Raw genomic sequence first — 16,566 nt, forward strand, 5'->3', positions numbered from 1 at the left:
TATTTATGAGAGGTATTGACATGTTGAATGCATCGAGCTGTCTATTTGAACTACTGGCGCACAGCTAGGAAACCCATGCATACCCCACAAGACATGCCACAAGAGGTCTCTTCACAGTCCCCAAGTCCAGAACAGACTATGGAAGGCGCACAGTACTAAATAGAGCCATGACTACATGGAACTCTATTCCACATCAAGTAACTGATGCAAGCAGTAAAATTAGATTTAAAAAACAGATAATAAAAACACCCTATGGAACAGAGAGGACTGTGAAGCAACACAAAACATAGTCGCATAAACACACACACACACACACACACACACACACACACACACACACACACACACACACACACACACACACACACACACACACACACACACACACACACACACACACACACACACACACACACAGACAGATTTTGTACTGTATATATGTGGTAGTGGTGCAGTATGGGCCTAAGTGCACACAGTCTGAATGTATTGTAATGTTTTTAAAATTGTATAAACTGCCTTAATTTTGATGGGCCCCAGGAAGAGTAGCTGCTGCCTTGGCAGCAGCTAATGGAGATCCATAATAAATACAAATACAAAAATTCTAACTGTGTAGCATAGCCTAATTCTGCTGACTAGGATCCATTTGGAAGTATACATAATGGGAGAGCTCACTGGGCCACAAACTAACATCAACTTCAAACATATTTTAGGACAGCAAAAACACACAGAGAGCAAGAGACCGAGAAACATAAAGACTCTTGGTTACAGCCTGGGCTCGCTTGTCTACCCTTAGATAAAGACATATTTGTTCAGCTTGGTTACATAATGACACGGAAATAGAGAGCTAAGGACAAACAAATACCAATTCGCCTAGTCACTCTATCATAGTCTCCCTTACCCTCTGAAACAGTAAATCTTGCACATCTATTATCTAGCCTATTTCTGTTTCTTTTGTCCATTTATTTGCATTTTGTGCCTGCTTTTTGTACAAAGACTGATTTTCAGTGTACATGTTGTCAGTCAGATATTAAACATTTATTCTGAACTGCTCAATGCTGTTTTTTAGACCTTAAAAAGTCCAAGTCCAATTCTTTGTCTATGAATATGATATGAGAATAATAATGTTTTGTATCATGGAAAGCAATGTGTGTTTGAATGGACATGCCATGTAAAGTGATCTTGAATTCCTGGATACAATTATGTTACCAGTGAAGACAGAGATCATACAGACGTGTATGAAAACTAGACTGTAGAAGTGCTGAAAAGGTGATGAAAGATCAGTGATCAGAAGAAGCATCAGATTTCTGGAGTGCTAGGCAACTCCCTCCCAGTGGCTACATGTCCTTCGATCTGGTTGGGTGGTCATGAAAGAAAGAAGATGTGTCTCTCTTACCTTCAGTTAGGTAAACATACTTAGGTATCAGAGTACCTCTATTGCAGAGTCCCTGAGGGGACTGCATATTCACTGAGTATACTTTCCATGACAGACTGACCAGGTGAATCCAGGTGAAAGCAATGATCCCTTATTGTTGTCACTTGTTCAATCCACTTCAGTCAGTGTAGACTTGATACAATTTAGACATGGATTATGTGTGTGCCATTCAGAGGGTGAATGGGCAAGACCAAAAATGTAAGTGCCTCTGAACAGTGTATGGCAGTAGGTACCAGGTGCACCGGTTCGAGTGTGTCAAGAACTGCAACACTCCTGGGTTTTTCACTCTCAACAGTTTCTTGTGTGGGTCTAATCCTGGATGCTGATTTGTTAAAAACGCATTCCAGACGGTGTCTATTCCACAAGTTACCACCGGCTAAAGCTATGATGTTGAAATGCTTATTTACTCTGTTCCATCTCACTGCGCAATCCACTGTCTCATCAGCCCAGCCAGGCAATTCATAAACTTGATCTCTGCTATAAAAAGCATCTAGACATTCTCACATTTCTTTTAGACTAGCATTTTATTTTCAACAGTGGAGATTTGTATAAACCTTGCTGTCTGTCTCCAACATTTGCAACATTGTTTCAATATTTAAATTCAATGTCCAGCTGTCCCATAGTAATGAACGTGTCAGGAGTCAGGACGAGACAGACGGACAGCTTTTCTCAGCCAGTCAAAATCATAAATCAGATGGCATCATTTTCAATGATATATACAAAAAATTGTCAATAGAAAACAGGTAAAACGAAACAAAATGCAGCTATTTTGCAGTCTTTCCAGCTTCAGTTTGAAGTAATTGTGTTAGCTGTGTTGTTGGCTAGCTCTTCTGAACAACAGTGTCCTGACAAGAGAGCACATTTTCTATGCCATCGCTCATCATTAGCTCATTGTTACGGATGTACCCAAATAAATGTCATTAGAAAACATCTTAAACAAATGCAAATGCAGCTACTTTGCTGTTATTCTGGCTGAAATTTCTGATGTTACTGTAAGTTAGCCGTAGTTGGCTAGTTTGCAAGCAAGGGATAAGAACGTTGCCAGCCAGTATGGCCATGGAAACTTTAAAACAAATGACTAGGTCGCAGCCATAGATACAGTTCAACAAGACGGAGCGACTGGGTCGCGTCTCTGGCATGCAAACCGATCGACCAGCAGGCTTGGGTAGCAACCTTAGATTTGTGTTGGGACTATCTTGTGGAAGGATGAAATACTATGAATAAATTCAGCATCATTTAAAAAAAAATGAAAATATGTAAATCATTACGTATTGACACTAAGACTGATGTTGTTGCTCTGCTTTTTCTGAAAGCTTTTGGTATTGGTTGTTCTATTTTTCCTTGTGAGGTTGCCCCCAACGGAGACATGCGTCTCAATGGACAGAGATGTCTGAAGTGCATGTCTGAGTGGTTCACAAGGGATTTGTATTTTCCATCTCTAAGGCTGGAAAGTGAGTTTTTCCTTTGAGAACACTATGAGTGGCATAGAGTTTTCTATGATCTTATGAGTAGCCGGGGATCACACTCACAGACCGCACAAGTAGGCTACCATACCAAAAATATATTTGCTCTGACCAAACACTCAGACAGATTTTTCTTCAGGGTGGGGACTGTATATCTGCATGATCTCGTAACCACGTACATGTAGAGAAACACACGACCACAGAGAAATGTGCAGACGTGCAGTAGAGACCTACAGATAGCCTGAGGAGTGGGAAGCTGATCTGGGAACAAGAACACATGGTGACGGGGGTGGACAGTTAATTTGTGTCATCTCCAGATTGGACGGTTCTTTTCCTTCTTATTTTTAGAGGCGGCTAAATATACAGCAGTCGGCTAGGTGTGGGGGCATGTTTGTGTATGACTGAGTCAGTCAATTACTGTTCTTTCAGTGTCGTTATTAATGTATTGAATCTCTAGAACATCCTGTTATTGGGGTTTTCCATGTGATGGAATTTAATAGAATATAATGTATTCAAAAGTCTTAAACATAGTCTTTGGCTTCCTATAGATGACACAATACACATCCCTGCCCTATTCACTGTGTATGAGGATAGCACTGATTAAGGTCAACAACAAGGCCAACAACATGGATGATGGACCCCTATGTGTTGGGGTTATAGAGATCAAATCAACCAGTTAACTATGTCTCACTCCATCCATCTCCACTTGGACTCTCAGTACTGCTACTGGACCTGAGTGGTTTAGCTGCTGGGATACAAATACAGAAACAGGCAGCATCCCTCCCCTTCACCACTCACATCCTCCTCTCCTGGGCACACGATAACGGTTATGTAAACCCAAATTCAGCGTCAGAGATACAGAGGGACAAGGAGTGGGGAGGGCAGCTATTATTATTGCAAAGACGATGTAATTAAGAGAAAGAGGGAGGGGATGAGAGAGAGAGAGAGCATCAGGGTAGCCTAGTGGTTAGAGTGTTGGACTAGTAACCAAAAGGTTGCAAGTTCGAATCCCCGAGCTGACAAGGTACAAATCTGTTGTTCTGCCCCTGAACAGGCAGTTAACCCACTGTTCCTAGGCCGTCATTGAAAATAAGAATTTGTTCTTAACTGACTTGCTTGGTAAAATCTCTTGCATTACATTTTTTGTTCTTAAACGTGATAACAGATTTAGCAAACTCACAGCAATTTTGTTTTCAGGACAACAAACACTTCTATAACCAGAGTGAGGATGAGGAATTAAGGATGATGATTTACATAGAAGTACAACCCAATCGCTATTGGAGATAAATGCATTATGGCCAACAGTACAATAAGATTAACTTGATGTATAGCCAAAATAACATGCATCAATGCATGACAGTAATAATCCTTATGGACAGTAAATTGTCAACATACTGTATCCACTTAATTGAGTGATCATATATCAATAATGCTGGTTTGTGATGAAGCAGGGTGTGTCATTAATATCTCATTAAAGTCATTTGGATGTTCATTTAAGCCTGTTTAACAGCGCAGGCTGTGGGACCAGCCCTAACAGGAACATTGGGCTAATTCTTGCTCTGCTATGTCAAATGACGTCACCGCCGCCCTTATATAAGATTCTAATTTCATTTTGGCCTGATTTGTCCTCTTGTCCTTTCCTTGCTCCCTTCGATCTTGCTATCTCGGTAGCCTTTCTTTCCTCTTCCACGTTGGTGTGGTTGTTCCTGAGCATCGCTAGCAATAGTGGGTTTTTAGGCTAATGTAATACAAATTGTGCAATAATTTGGAACCTGTAGCCTATTTATGGAATGATAATAATTATATATTAATTAAGATCTGAGTATTTTTTAAATCTACCAATTGGTGCTGAAAAGGAGACTAATGTGTATTTACATGTCTTTCTTTCATTGATCCCTAATATTTTGAACAGTTCTCTCCATATATTCTATTGAGTCTGTCGAGAAACTTCTAATTAAAAGGGTCTACACCAAATTAAAAAGAATGGCTTGTCATAAATGTACTGAAAACCCTATTGAATGAAAACCCCACAAGAAAATCTGTTGGCCAGCAGGTGGGAGGGTTTTCAGAGGTGGAATTAAATGTGTTTTCTGCACGTGCAAGGGAACCACGCCTGCAAAGCACATTACGCACCTGCATGATGTTACGTCTGAATACCAAATACTGAGAAGTGTGTAGGAACGGCATGCATAGAAAAGGCAAGTCTGAATCTGGCCCAAAGTGATTCCAAGGTCACAGTACAGTACTTTTGACTGGGAGTAGTGTACAAAGGTGTTATATCAGGATCAAATGGGTTTACATTTTAGCAGGTGTTGACAGAGAACTAACTAAACCATGCATACTCCATTACGAGAGGCAAAAGCAGCAGAGCACACAAGAAATGTGAGTTAGCCCTTACAAGCCTTTGCGCGACAGAGAGGGATTCTGTGACTGTCTGAGTACCTACCTGTCTGAAAGAAGTCAGAGGGACTGAGTGAGCGATGGGACTGATGGGAATTGGTGTTGCGGGGAAGTCTGCATCCATCAAACTATAGTCTACTCAGTCCAACAAAGATGAGCTGTACAAATCTGTTTGTTTAAATTTGTTTATTATTTCCCTTCATGCCTTTTGACATTTGCATGCTTCTTGTTGTGCCCAACTTGGTCTTCCCGGAACTCTTAATCTGTCTATGTGTTCGTGAGTTTTGGCAGGCATGTAAGTGTGTGTGTGTATAAAATTGGGTGTTTGTGGGGGACTCAGTTGGAAGGGTTTATGCATGAGAAACTAAGCTTATATTCTGCAGCATTCTGTCTCCTTTTGATTTCAGGCAAACGGTATGAGACTGATACTGTGCGAGGCCCAGGAGTGACCCAAGTTAACCAGGGAGTGTATATTAAGAATGGCCTTCGGGCTTGACACACATGTTAGGAAATTGTAGATATCTCTGTCCTTTAGAGGAGGCAGAATGAGGTTTAGGAAGAAAAATAGGAGAGCTAAAACTCAGTTTTGAAGTATAGGTGAAGCACATGTAACTCACTGGAGAATTACATAAACAGACAAATAATGGACGTGCAGCATACGCTGCCTTCAGGAAAGTATTCAGATTCAGTATTTTTCCTCCTTTCTGTTACATTACAGACTTATTCTAAAATGGATAAAATAAAAATAGTTCATCAGTAATCTACACACAATACCCCATAATAACAAAGTGAAAACTGTTTTTGAAATTATTTGCTAATTTATAAAAATAAGACAGAAATACCTTATTTACATAAGTATTCAGACCCTTTGTTATGAGACTCGAAATAGAGCTCAGGTGCATCCTGTTTCCATTGATCAACCTTGATATGTTTCTACGACTTGATTGGAGTATACCGGTGGTAAATTCCATTGATTGGGCATGATTTGGAAAGGAACACACGTCTATATAAGGTCCCACAGTTGACAGTGCATGTCAGAGCAAAAACCAAGCCATGAGGTCAAAGGAATTGTCCGTAGAGCTCTGAGACAGAATTGTGTCGAGGCACAGATCTGAGGAAGGGTACCAACATTTTTTTGGCGCATTCAATGTCCCCAAGAACACAGTGGCATCCATCATTCTTAAATGGAAGAAGTTTGGAACCACCAAGACTCTTCCAAGAGCTGGCCTGCCCGGTCAAACGGCGCAATCGGTGGAGAAGGGCCTTGGTCACTCTGACAGAGCTCTAGAGTTCCACCGTGGAGATGGGAGAACTTTCTAGAAAGACCAGCATCTCTGCAGTGCTCCATCAATCAGGCCTTTATGGCCAGACGCAAGCCACTCCTCAGTAAAAAAAGGTACATGACAGCCCACTTGGAGTTTGCCAAAATCATAAAGACTTTCAGACAATGAGAAACAAGATTCTCTGGTCTGATGAAATCAAGATTGATCTCTTTGGCCTGAATGCTAAGCGACATATATGGAGGGAACCTGGCACCATCTCTACGGTGAAGCATAGTGTTGGCAGAATCATGTTGTGGGGATGTTTTTTCGTGTTGTGGGTATGTTAGTCAGGATCGAGGGAAAGATGAATGGAGCAAAGTACAAAGAGATCCTTGATGAAAACCTGCTCAGGAACTCAGACTGGGGGGCGAAGGTTCACCTTCCAACAGGACAATGACCCTAAGCACACAGCCATGACAACGCAGGGGTGGCTACAGGACAAATCTCTGAATGGCTGGGCCACTCAAGGACAGAGCCTGGACTTGAACCCCAATCGAACATCTCTGGAGAGACCTGAAAATAGCTTTGCAGCAACGCTCCCTGTCCAACCTGACAGAGCTTGAGGATCTGCAGAGACAAATGGGATAAACTACCCAAATACAGGTGTGCCAAGCTTGTAGCGTCATACCCAAGAAGACTTGAGGCTGTAATTGCTGCCACGTGGAAAAAGGGGTTTGAATACTTACCGAATATACTGTAAATACTTTTGTTTGAAATAGAGGTGAGTGTTTGATGTTGTATAATCAAACATTGAAATTCTAGGACACCACTTTATCCTCAGCTTCAGAGAAAACCTAAAAATGGTACACTGCTGTTGCCATAGTGATTATGTACCACTGTTATACAACTGGGCCATTTGCATTGATAGCCTGAGCATAGTTATAAAGAAGGGCATGGACAACGCATTCAGCCTAGTAGATAAAACAGTCTACTCGGTGGCTTTTCTGTTACATCATCACCTAAAACCACTTTCCAAGAGACTAAAATATGACAGTTTATACTCAATCTAATCCCCCCATCTCTCTCACAGGAATGTGGAGTACCCCCCCACCCTGTTTCACCCAGCCGTTTACCCTGAAATTGGAGCAGTGTCCTCTGGGGCACATCAGCCAGTGGGTCAGACCTGCTCCACAAACGGTACCGAGGTTTAACATTTCATAACATGAGACTTCCCTAACATCAGTCAACCTAACCAGAGACACAAGAGACAAATAGCAACAAGCACTGATAAACAGAGAAAATGGCATGTGTGTATAGGAGAAAGCATCTCTGATGGTCAGTCCCCCATACATGCTATGTATTGAAGTAGAGCACATAGCATGAAAGACAAAGTTGAGCTGCTGTGTTTCCCAGAGAGAGAGCACTAAGGCAGATAATGGTCTATCAACGCTGTGTACTCAGGAGAGAGAGAGAAGAGCTGTCTGAGTGTTAGGGATCCATTCCATGAGTGAATCACGTGTTTTCAGAAGCCTGTGACTCATACCATTCCTCCCAAGACTGGCTGATTCACTCTCTTCTCCTTTTTTCTTCAGACTGGTTAGGACCTGACCGTGGCTGGCAGAGACACAATCTCCCCTCATCTCTCATCTCATGACCTCACATTGTAGTACCAGCCCCATCTGCCTCCATCACATACACAGTCTCTATATTCCTCTCTGGATCATGTAGCTATGTACAGCATTTGTGACGCTCTGGAGTCGAGCCTTTGTGTCTCAGCAGCCCAATGGGATTATGATAAAAGGACCATCTGACATTTTAATAAACTGAAAGTGATACTCCTGTTATTTAGATGGGAATTCCAGCCTCAATTCTTAGATGTTATCGGAGAGCAGTCTGACCCTGTGGCCAGGTCTTTCCCCTGACTAAGCAGGTGGTGGTGGGAATGCATCATGATGGACATTATGGAGCTGCAGTTCTCCAAACTAATCCTGGATTAAATCTTTCATAAATGTGCGGGCACTGTGAGGCATTCCCAGTCATCACTCACCCACACAATATGACCTTTCCCCTCCATCAAATAAATGTAAACTAAGAGCATTGCCAGCTTTCTATTATAAATCAGTTACACTAGTTTTCCATGTAAAAACATGAAGAGCCATTACAACCAATTGGATTCGGTGGGAGTACGTTTCGCAGTGTTGAAGTAAATTAGTATATTTCATTGGTTCCAAAAAGACAAGTGACATTTCACTGTGGGGGTTGAAATCTGCATCTTCCCCAGCGTCTTTTTTTAACCCCCTTTTCGTGGTATCCAATTGTTGTAGTATAGGAGAACAACTCCCATACGGGCGAAGAAGGTTGAAAGTCATGCGTCCTCCGATACACAACCCAACCAGCCGCACTGCTTCCAACCACCCGCACTAACCGCACTGCTTCTTAACACAGCGCACCTCCAACCCGGAAGCCAGCCGCGCCAATGTGTACCTGTCAACCTTGGTCCGGCCCAACCCGGACGTCGCTAGGCTAATTGTGCGTCGCCGCACGGCCCTCCCGGTCGCGACCTCACATTGCGCGAACCCAGAGTCTCTGATGGCACAGCTGGCGCTGCAGTACAGCGCCCTTAACCGCTGCGCCACCCGGGCGCAGCTGTCCGCAGCGTCTTTATTCAGAGAAGCGACTTGCAGCGCAATAAGTATTCTATTATAATTGCAGAACATATTGTGGTGTTCTATCTTGCGTGCAATGATGTCCGAGGGAAAGAAAGTGTTGGTTGTTTGAAGTAACTTCTTTGTTGTTGTAATATATCAAACTGATGTGGCAGTTTCACCAACTATGGATTCCAGCAAGATGGCTGTTTTACTGTAGAAGCAGAAAACACTAGCAATACAAGTTGTTTTACTCTTCTGTACAATTTTGAAAATGTCACTTACCGTTACACCCCTTAGGCACTCAACCCATTGCTGGTTGTTGTCTGGATTTAGTGAGATGAAGCCCTACATCACTGTATAACACGGTATTAGCACACAAAGGGATAGAAATAGAGGGCAGAGCATTTGCCACAACCAAAAATTGTTTTATTTCTCCAACAAAATGTGGACAAGACAGATACAAGATAGGAGATATCTGAACATAAAACAACAATATTAATTAATAATCAGATTAATAACATGGAATGTAGTCTTTGTATCTCCATTCACTTTGTTTTTTACATGTTTTAGTTTAAGAAACATGTCAAATAAATAGACCTACAGGTACCTGACTAAATAAAGGAAACACTTGAGGAAATGAGGGATACGAAGTATATTGAAAGCAGGTGCTTCCACACAGGTGTGCTTCCTGAGTTAATTAAGCAATTAACATCCCATCATGCTTAGGGTCATGTATGAAAATGCCCAGTTGCCCACTAGTTTGTCTACTATGGCTAGAAGAGATCTCAGTGACTTTGAAAGAGGGGTCACAAAGGAGCACAGGGGGTTAATAGGGTGTTTATATTTTAGTATAATTTTTTATTTTGTGGTGTGTCTCAGTCACCAGATTTCAACCCAGCTGAACACTTATAGGAGATTACGGAGCAGCACGAGACAGCGTTTTACACCACCATAAATAAAACAACATATTATGGAATTTATTGTGGAAGAATGGTGTCGCAATAAAGTAGAATCTATCTACTGTTCTGGCTCGTGGTGGCCCATAAAGACACTATGTTGGTGCTTCCTTGATTTGGGCAGTTACCTGTAAAAGGCCTCTGTAAGCTATTAGATCACAATCTGAATACACCGCAGTCTCTTCTTTGAATCCAAAGAGAACGGGATGGCAAAATAAACTGGTATAGTAGAAAAATGGAAGATGTTTTCCCTTAGCAACTTTAATTTCACACAGGTACAGCAGTTTCTCTCTTTTGCTTTCTCAAATCTGCCCCATCAGTAGCACACAACATCAGTGCATGTGTTTGTGTGTATATAAGGCAGCAGGAACCGTTGGAATCCGTGCTTGCGGTCATGGACTTCTTTTCACTGGGTAAAATAATCAAGTTTGTAAAAGAGTAAGCAGACAAGGGTGACAACTCACTGAGTTAACTGAAGATCGCAAATGTCTCTTTAAACATGAACTATCAGGGCCCTTTTTATCCCCCAGGGACACAAACAAAAACACCCAAAAGAAGCACCAAGAACAGAAACAAGGACCTTGTGGAAAACAGGCTACAGCAATGTTCAGCATGCCCCTAAGGCCAGCCTCTGTAGTCCAGTGTGATGCTTCTTCCATGAGTCCAAAAGAGAGACTGTTTTAGTCTGTGCTGTGGTCCTCCAGCTTGGAGATGATGGCGATGAGGTTCTGCAGACCAAAGATGTAGCCACTGTCCTGGCCCTCGTGCACCACACTGTCCTCCACAAAGTCGGGGCAGGTGGTGTGTGCAAAGTCAATCATCCTCACGTCCACCGCCGGGTCAGGGCCTGAATCAGATCGGGCTGCCAGGCACCCACCACCAGCGCTACCACTACTACTGCGGGTAAACCCAAACGCACCTGCCTCTTCATCCTCTTCCACTTCCTCCTCAGACAAACCGTCCTCGGGGGCCCTGTGTGTGTGTGTGCAGGGCGGCTCGCCGTCATAGATGATCAGTAGGGAGGAGGAATAGAAGCGGTAGGACTCACAGCTCTCCAGGGCTGCCTGCATCTCCCTGAGCCTCCGCAACACCGGGGAGAGCAGCTCACGCCGCAGACGCCGCCCGTCATGGAAGAACTGGAACAAGGCTTCCTTAAAGCCCGACAGGGTCAGTTTACGCCCAATGTATTTATCCATGAACATGAGCTGACCCGAGTCTGACTGGTATACCTGAGAGAGAGGTAGGAGATGGAAGGGTTCAGAAATGAATTTTTCTGCTGATCTAAAACTAAGCTCATGTCAGGCTCTTCAATTCTGCCCCATCCCCATCAATAACACACAAGTTAACATTGTGCCCACCTGCATGCCACAGAGGCGTACTCCGATGGAGGCTGAGGTGCTTTGCTGGCACTTGCGGATTTGCATGACCTTCTTCTCCTCGGACACATTGTCACCGTGCTGCCGCGTTCCCATTTTCAGGTCCAGCACACACGGAACCGTGTGTCGCCACGTCAGGTTCTCCAGCAGGATGAATTCTGGGAAGGGGTCCTGAGTCAAGGAGCCTTTGGCCATAGGGGAATCACATGTTCTAATGGACCTGGTTGGAGACAACTCTCCACTAATGTGGTAGGAAGACCTGACTCCCTCTCAGCGGACACTAATTCAGATGGACCCGACACAAATCCATCTTTAGCCTTTCCTCACATCAATCTACTTCACTTAAACACAAAGATGTCACAAGTACATTATATGTAAGATTCTGAGGCTACATTGGGCACAAGATTCTGCAGAGTGAAGAAATAGGCAGTAGCACACAGTAATAAGATCAGGTACAGTACATGGAAAACCCCTGCAGGCAGGTGCTGGATGGCCTGATGTTTAGAGTAGTTATGGTAATGAGAGGATACTGTACTGGTTGCGGTGCTTGGCGTTCTCCTTCATCCTCTGCAGGTGTTTCTGTTGGAGTTGGAGTCTCCAGGGGTTGTGTTGGATGGCGTTGCTGCCTTCTAGAGGCACCTCCTCTTGCTGCAGCCACTCCAGCTCCTCCTCCTCATGCTTATGACTGGGAAAGAGAGGGGAGTCAGGCGGGGTGGAGAGCAGGGAGGGAGTCTCCCTATTGTACCATTAAGTTTACGTTCTAGAACCTTTGATACAATGTGTCTCAACATAGGTGTCAGGTAATGTTATATGGAAGGTACATGACAAAGATCGGCATATTATAAGTGTATGCTTGGTCAGATAGTATCAACTGTCCTGTCGCTTCCCTACCCTTTAGCCTTCCCCTTGTGCTCTGCCCCTGCTGGCCTGGTGATCAGGGCTCTGTTCCATAACCATCTGGCTCTATCTAACCCGAGCCTGGCCACACCATCTATTCACATCAGATGGGTCCTGCCTACTTGTATTTCAGAGTGCTTTCTGTGTTAGTGTGAGTCTGTCAGTTATGTGTCAGTGATTGCGTGTGTTCACCATAACAATCACCAACTCTGGTGCCCTGCATGTCTCTTCATCAGTGTCATAGTAAGTATCCGTAACAGAGTTTCAATCTGTCTCGTCTCGTCTCACCTCATGTCCTTGTCTTCGTGTGAGTCCAGCAGACTCCGGGCAGACAGCTGCTTGTTGCCCCAGTGCAGCATCTTACTGTATGGCTCGCCGTTGACCGTCAGATCTATATTCTCCAGGTGCCCAACCCCAGAGTCACTGTGCAGGGGGTACGCTATGAGACACAGGTTGCCCTCTTCATCCTCTTCAAAACCCACAGATACCACACCTGAGAGAGAGAGAGAGAGAGAGAGAGAGAGAGAGAGAGAGGAAAGGAAGAGGACAAACCCGTAAGATATCAACCTCATAGAAACAGCAATGGTTCCTTTGACCGTCTCTATATGAAACACTATTTTCATTTCTCAGCAGCAAACAAGAAACTGGGAAGTATTTGGAGTCTTACCCCCAACTATTTTTGCTGTCCAGCATTCTTTTTTTACTTTTTTTTTTTTACTTACAGAGCCGTCTGCCCTGGCTTTTCTCAACCTGATCAAAGGACCTGGACAAACAACTTTATAACAAAACAGAGATACAGATCTCCCAACTCCACATAGACACAGAGAGAGAGAGGCAGAGGGCGATATGGGGCATGGAGACAACACATAGAGTCTGTGACATTGTGGAAATCTTGTGTGTATATATGTGTACAGTATGTTGTTGTGTAAACACACACAATATTATACTATCACTCATGCAGAAAAGGAAAGTCACTCCAAAACAGAAACCACACAAGGCTCAAGCAGATGCAGTTAAAAATCAGATTTATTTGAAGTGATTTGAGATGGTTTCTCCAACCATTATAGTAGTAATATTATTACACAGTAAATAAAATCAAACATCTTAAACACACTGTCACCAACACCAGAGTACCAAAAACCACAAATCATGTAAACCTATGCATATTGCTTTACGACAAGTTATACAGTGAGAGAACAGCACAGCAGCATACATAGTCTCTGTAGATGAACCAGACGGATGAACTCAAAGCCTATTTCAATCCCTCAGTCACTCTGACGTCATTCTGCCTATCCCGTATGTACAACATTCTAACCCCCCTCCCTCATGAGACATCCCCCACCCTGCCACATCCAAAACCACCCTAACCTCTCTCTGTGGGGATGATTCCCCTCTGGGGGTGGGATGCATAGAACACAACCGCTGCAAATTGACATGGAAGGGTACAGTAGCGCAAAGGGAAAAACAGTTGAAGATGAAAAAGTGAGATAAAGTCTAGGATTCATTGGCTCCTATAGGATCAGAACACATTTTGTGGTGTGAGTATATGAGATCCAAAACAACTGAGTATCAAGCCACAGCCTTGTTTTAGAATGTTAAAAAGGAGGTAGAAAGCCCCCGGTTTACACACACAGGTTCACTTGTCTGTCAGGTACTAAAGGCAAACAGCTGCAGTGACCCGTAGTGTTAGATAACCCACTGTTAAAGGGCTAAACAGCCGAGGGGAGGCGCAGCACTGGTGGTGAACAGTGAGAGTTAACAAGATATGGTGGACGTTAGGACCCTGCCTTCTGAACCTCAAGCCTTAGATACTGATGTCATCGTATGATAGATTTAACCCGCTCCTTGCTGAATTATTTCTGAAAATGTTAGAAAGCATTTCTCTGCGTGCACACACACACACACACACACACACACACACACACACACACACACACACACACACACACACACACACGGTCTTCATGTGTACTATACTGCAATTCTACCTGCTCTGTATTCTCTCTGGGTAGAGAAACACAGCTCCTACCTGTCTGTGACTTACCTCCAATGCTTCTACACACAGGACAGCACACCCTGGTGGTGCTCCACTGCTACATCGCCCTCCTGTGGCCAGATCCAACAGCACCGCCTACCGCACAGCATCCTGGCTGGCTGCAAAGTCCTAACCTGGGCCTTAGAGAATTGACAGAACCCACCTGATCCATCTGTGAAGGGACACCGTTCGACTCCCTAAAAAACACCCTATATCATAATACCATGCACTAACATGGACCCTGAACAAGGAAGTGCAGAGAAAAAAAATGCATGCACCTGCAATAATAAGCTAACCTATTTTCACATCGCATTCCACACCAATCAGGAAAAGGCGAGAGGGGGAATGGGATATGGTCAAAAGATACAGCCCAGTCACACACAGTAGATGGCAGTGGAGGTGTGGTAGACGTTAGGGGGTACAGTCTTACCTCGGTACTGGGGGGAGAACTTCCTCATGGCGCTGGGTAGGCTCTTGTAGAACTGGTGCTCTTGGGGGATGAGGGGCTTGCAGATGGTCTGCTCTCCAAAACGCAGCACGCAGCAGTGGCCCCCCACCTGGTGCATGAAGGGCTCAAGCGGGACTCCTTTCTCCAGATAGTGTTGTAGCTGATGCTGCGTTTGCTGCTGCTTGGCCTGCATGGTCTGAGCCTCCACGGCCGGACTCATTCTCCACTGACCCTGATCCGGAGCACAGTGATGCCACGCACATTAGCCTCCCTCCTCAGGGACACCGTGCAGCAGGGCTGTCGGACGACCACCCACGCAGACTCTCTCTGTTTTGATGTTTATTTTGATCCCTCCTTTCCTGATCTCTCCTATGTGCAGGAGGGATTCTGCAAGATGAAATCAAACAGTGACTGGAAGGAGGAAGAGAGAGAGAATGAGAAATATCGGCTCAGCGTTGGTCAATCTTAAATCCCCTTTTTCCTCCTGGCCTTAGAAAGTAGGCAGAGTGGTGTAGAAACAGAAAGTCCTTTGTGTCCTGAGGTTGAAAATGAAGGTCTGCTCTGCAGAGTGTGATCTGAGTGAGACACAGCCTGACTGAAAGTCTCGCCTGCTGCCCACTGAAACCCTTCTGACACTGACAGCCTGCGCTCGCTCGGACTGGTAAAAAACCTCACAAGCACAAAAACAGATCCGCCCACTCAGCCCACTTCCACCAATCACAAGCAGGTTGTTGGGTGGTACCCATTGAGGGAAGAGAGCAAGCAAACAAAGAGGGATGGAAGGGGATTGGGGGAGGGGAGAGAGAAAAAAAGAAAGAAGCAGAGAAACAGAGAGAGGAGGGATGAAGGCAGAGCTGAACTCCGCTGTTCGCTCTGTATGACAGAAGACTCACTCAACAAGCTGCATTTTCTAATTCAGACCAACAGCTGAGAGGGTGAGACTGGTGGTCAAATAATGCAGACCCAGAGCCCACATACAGTCTAGCCCCACATACAGCCATTTGACATTTGCAAAGACAGTCAAATATGTCACAAAAACACTGATAAACACAGTAACACATGGTTTGCATTATGACAATTAACATTGAGAGCCACAGAATGTTGTTATAGAACAAACAGCAGTCTGGTGCAAATAATGGTGTCAGTTAAGGTAAAGGTAGTCTCAAGGGCAACATAAAACAGTGTTTGTTGTCTTCCAGATTCCTCTGAAGATAAACTGCCAACATTGCCTATAACTACTAGCTAGGCAAAACATGCTGACTGGGAGCAGGGCCCTGTACAGCAGAAAGAGTCAGTGAATAGCGAGAGAACAGGGAGTGATTGTGTTTCCTGAGCTGCAGGGCGGACACTAATCCTTCCCTTCGTGGTAGCCTAGGCTAATCTGTTTCAAGAAGGGAGAACATACCAACTCCTCATTCACACAATTGCCAGTCACAACAGGACAGGTAGGGGCATTTCCATGGAAAAGGACCCATGAGCACCAACACTTGAAGTTCATTGGAGCATACCAAATTGGGTGTCAAATGAAAGCTAAGAGTCTATATTTTTGTGAAATGAAGTATCAAGTAATGGTAGACCTAGCAATGAGTTCAAATTACTATATCAATTCTGTTTATGAATGATGAATTCAAACTCTTACCCCAAAAAAT

At 44.1% G+C, this 16,566-nt stretch overlaps 1 protein-coding gene across 1 annotated transcript; it reads right to left on the reverse strand.

The window, feature by feature from the left end:
* Positions 1–9,609: 9,609 nt before the first annotated feature.
* Positions 9,610–15,549, reverse strand: LOC135540161 (inositol hexakisphosphate kinase 2-like). The gene is made up of 5 exons (XM_064966588.1): positions 14,900–15,549; positions 12,723–12,927; positions 12,068–12,222; positions 11,520–11,695; positions 9,610–11,390 (listed from the first exon to the last, which is right to left on the reverse strand). Exons 1-5 carry the CDS (start codon positions 15,135–15,137, stop codon positions 10,842–10,844), a joined length of 1,323 nt encoding a protein of 440 aa, XP_064822660.1. The 5' UTR covers positions 15,138–15,549; the 3' UTR covers positions 9,610–10,841.
* Positions 15,550–16,566: the final 1,017 nt, after the last annotated feature.

This window comes from Oncorhynchus masou, chromosome 5, assembly GCF_036934945.1.
Source record: "Oncorhynchus masou masou isolate Uvic2021 chromosome 5, UVic_Omas_1.1, whole genome shotgun sequence".
Taxonomy (NCBI): Eukaryota; Metazoa; Chordata; class Actinopteri; order Salmoniformes; family Salmonidae; genus Oncorhynchus; species Oncorhynchus masou.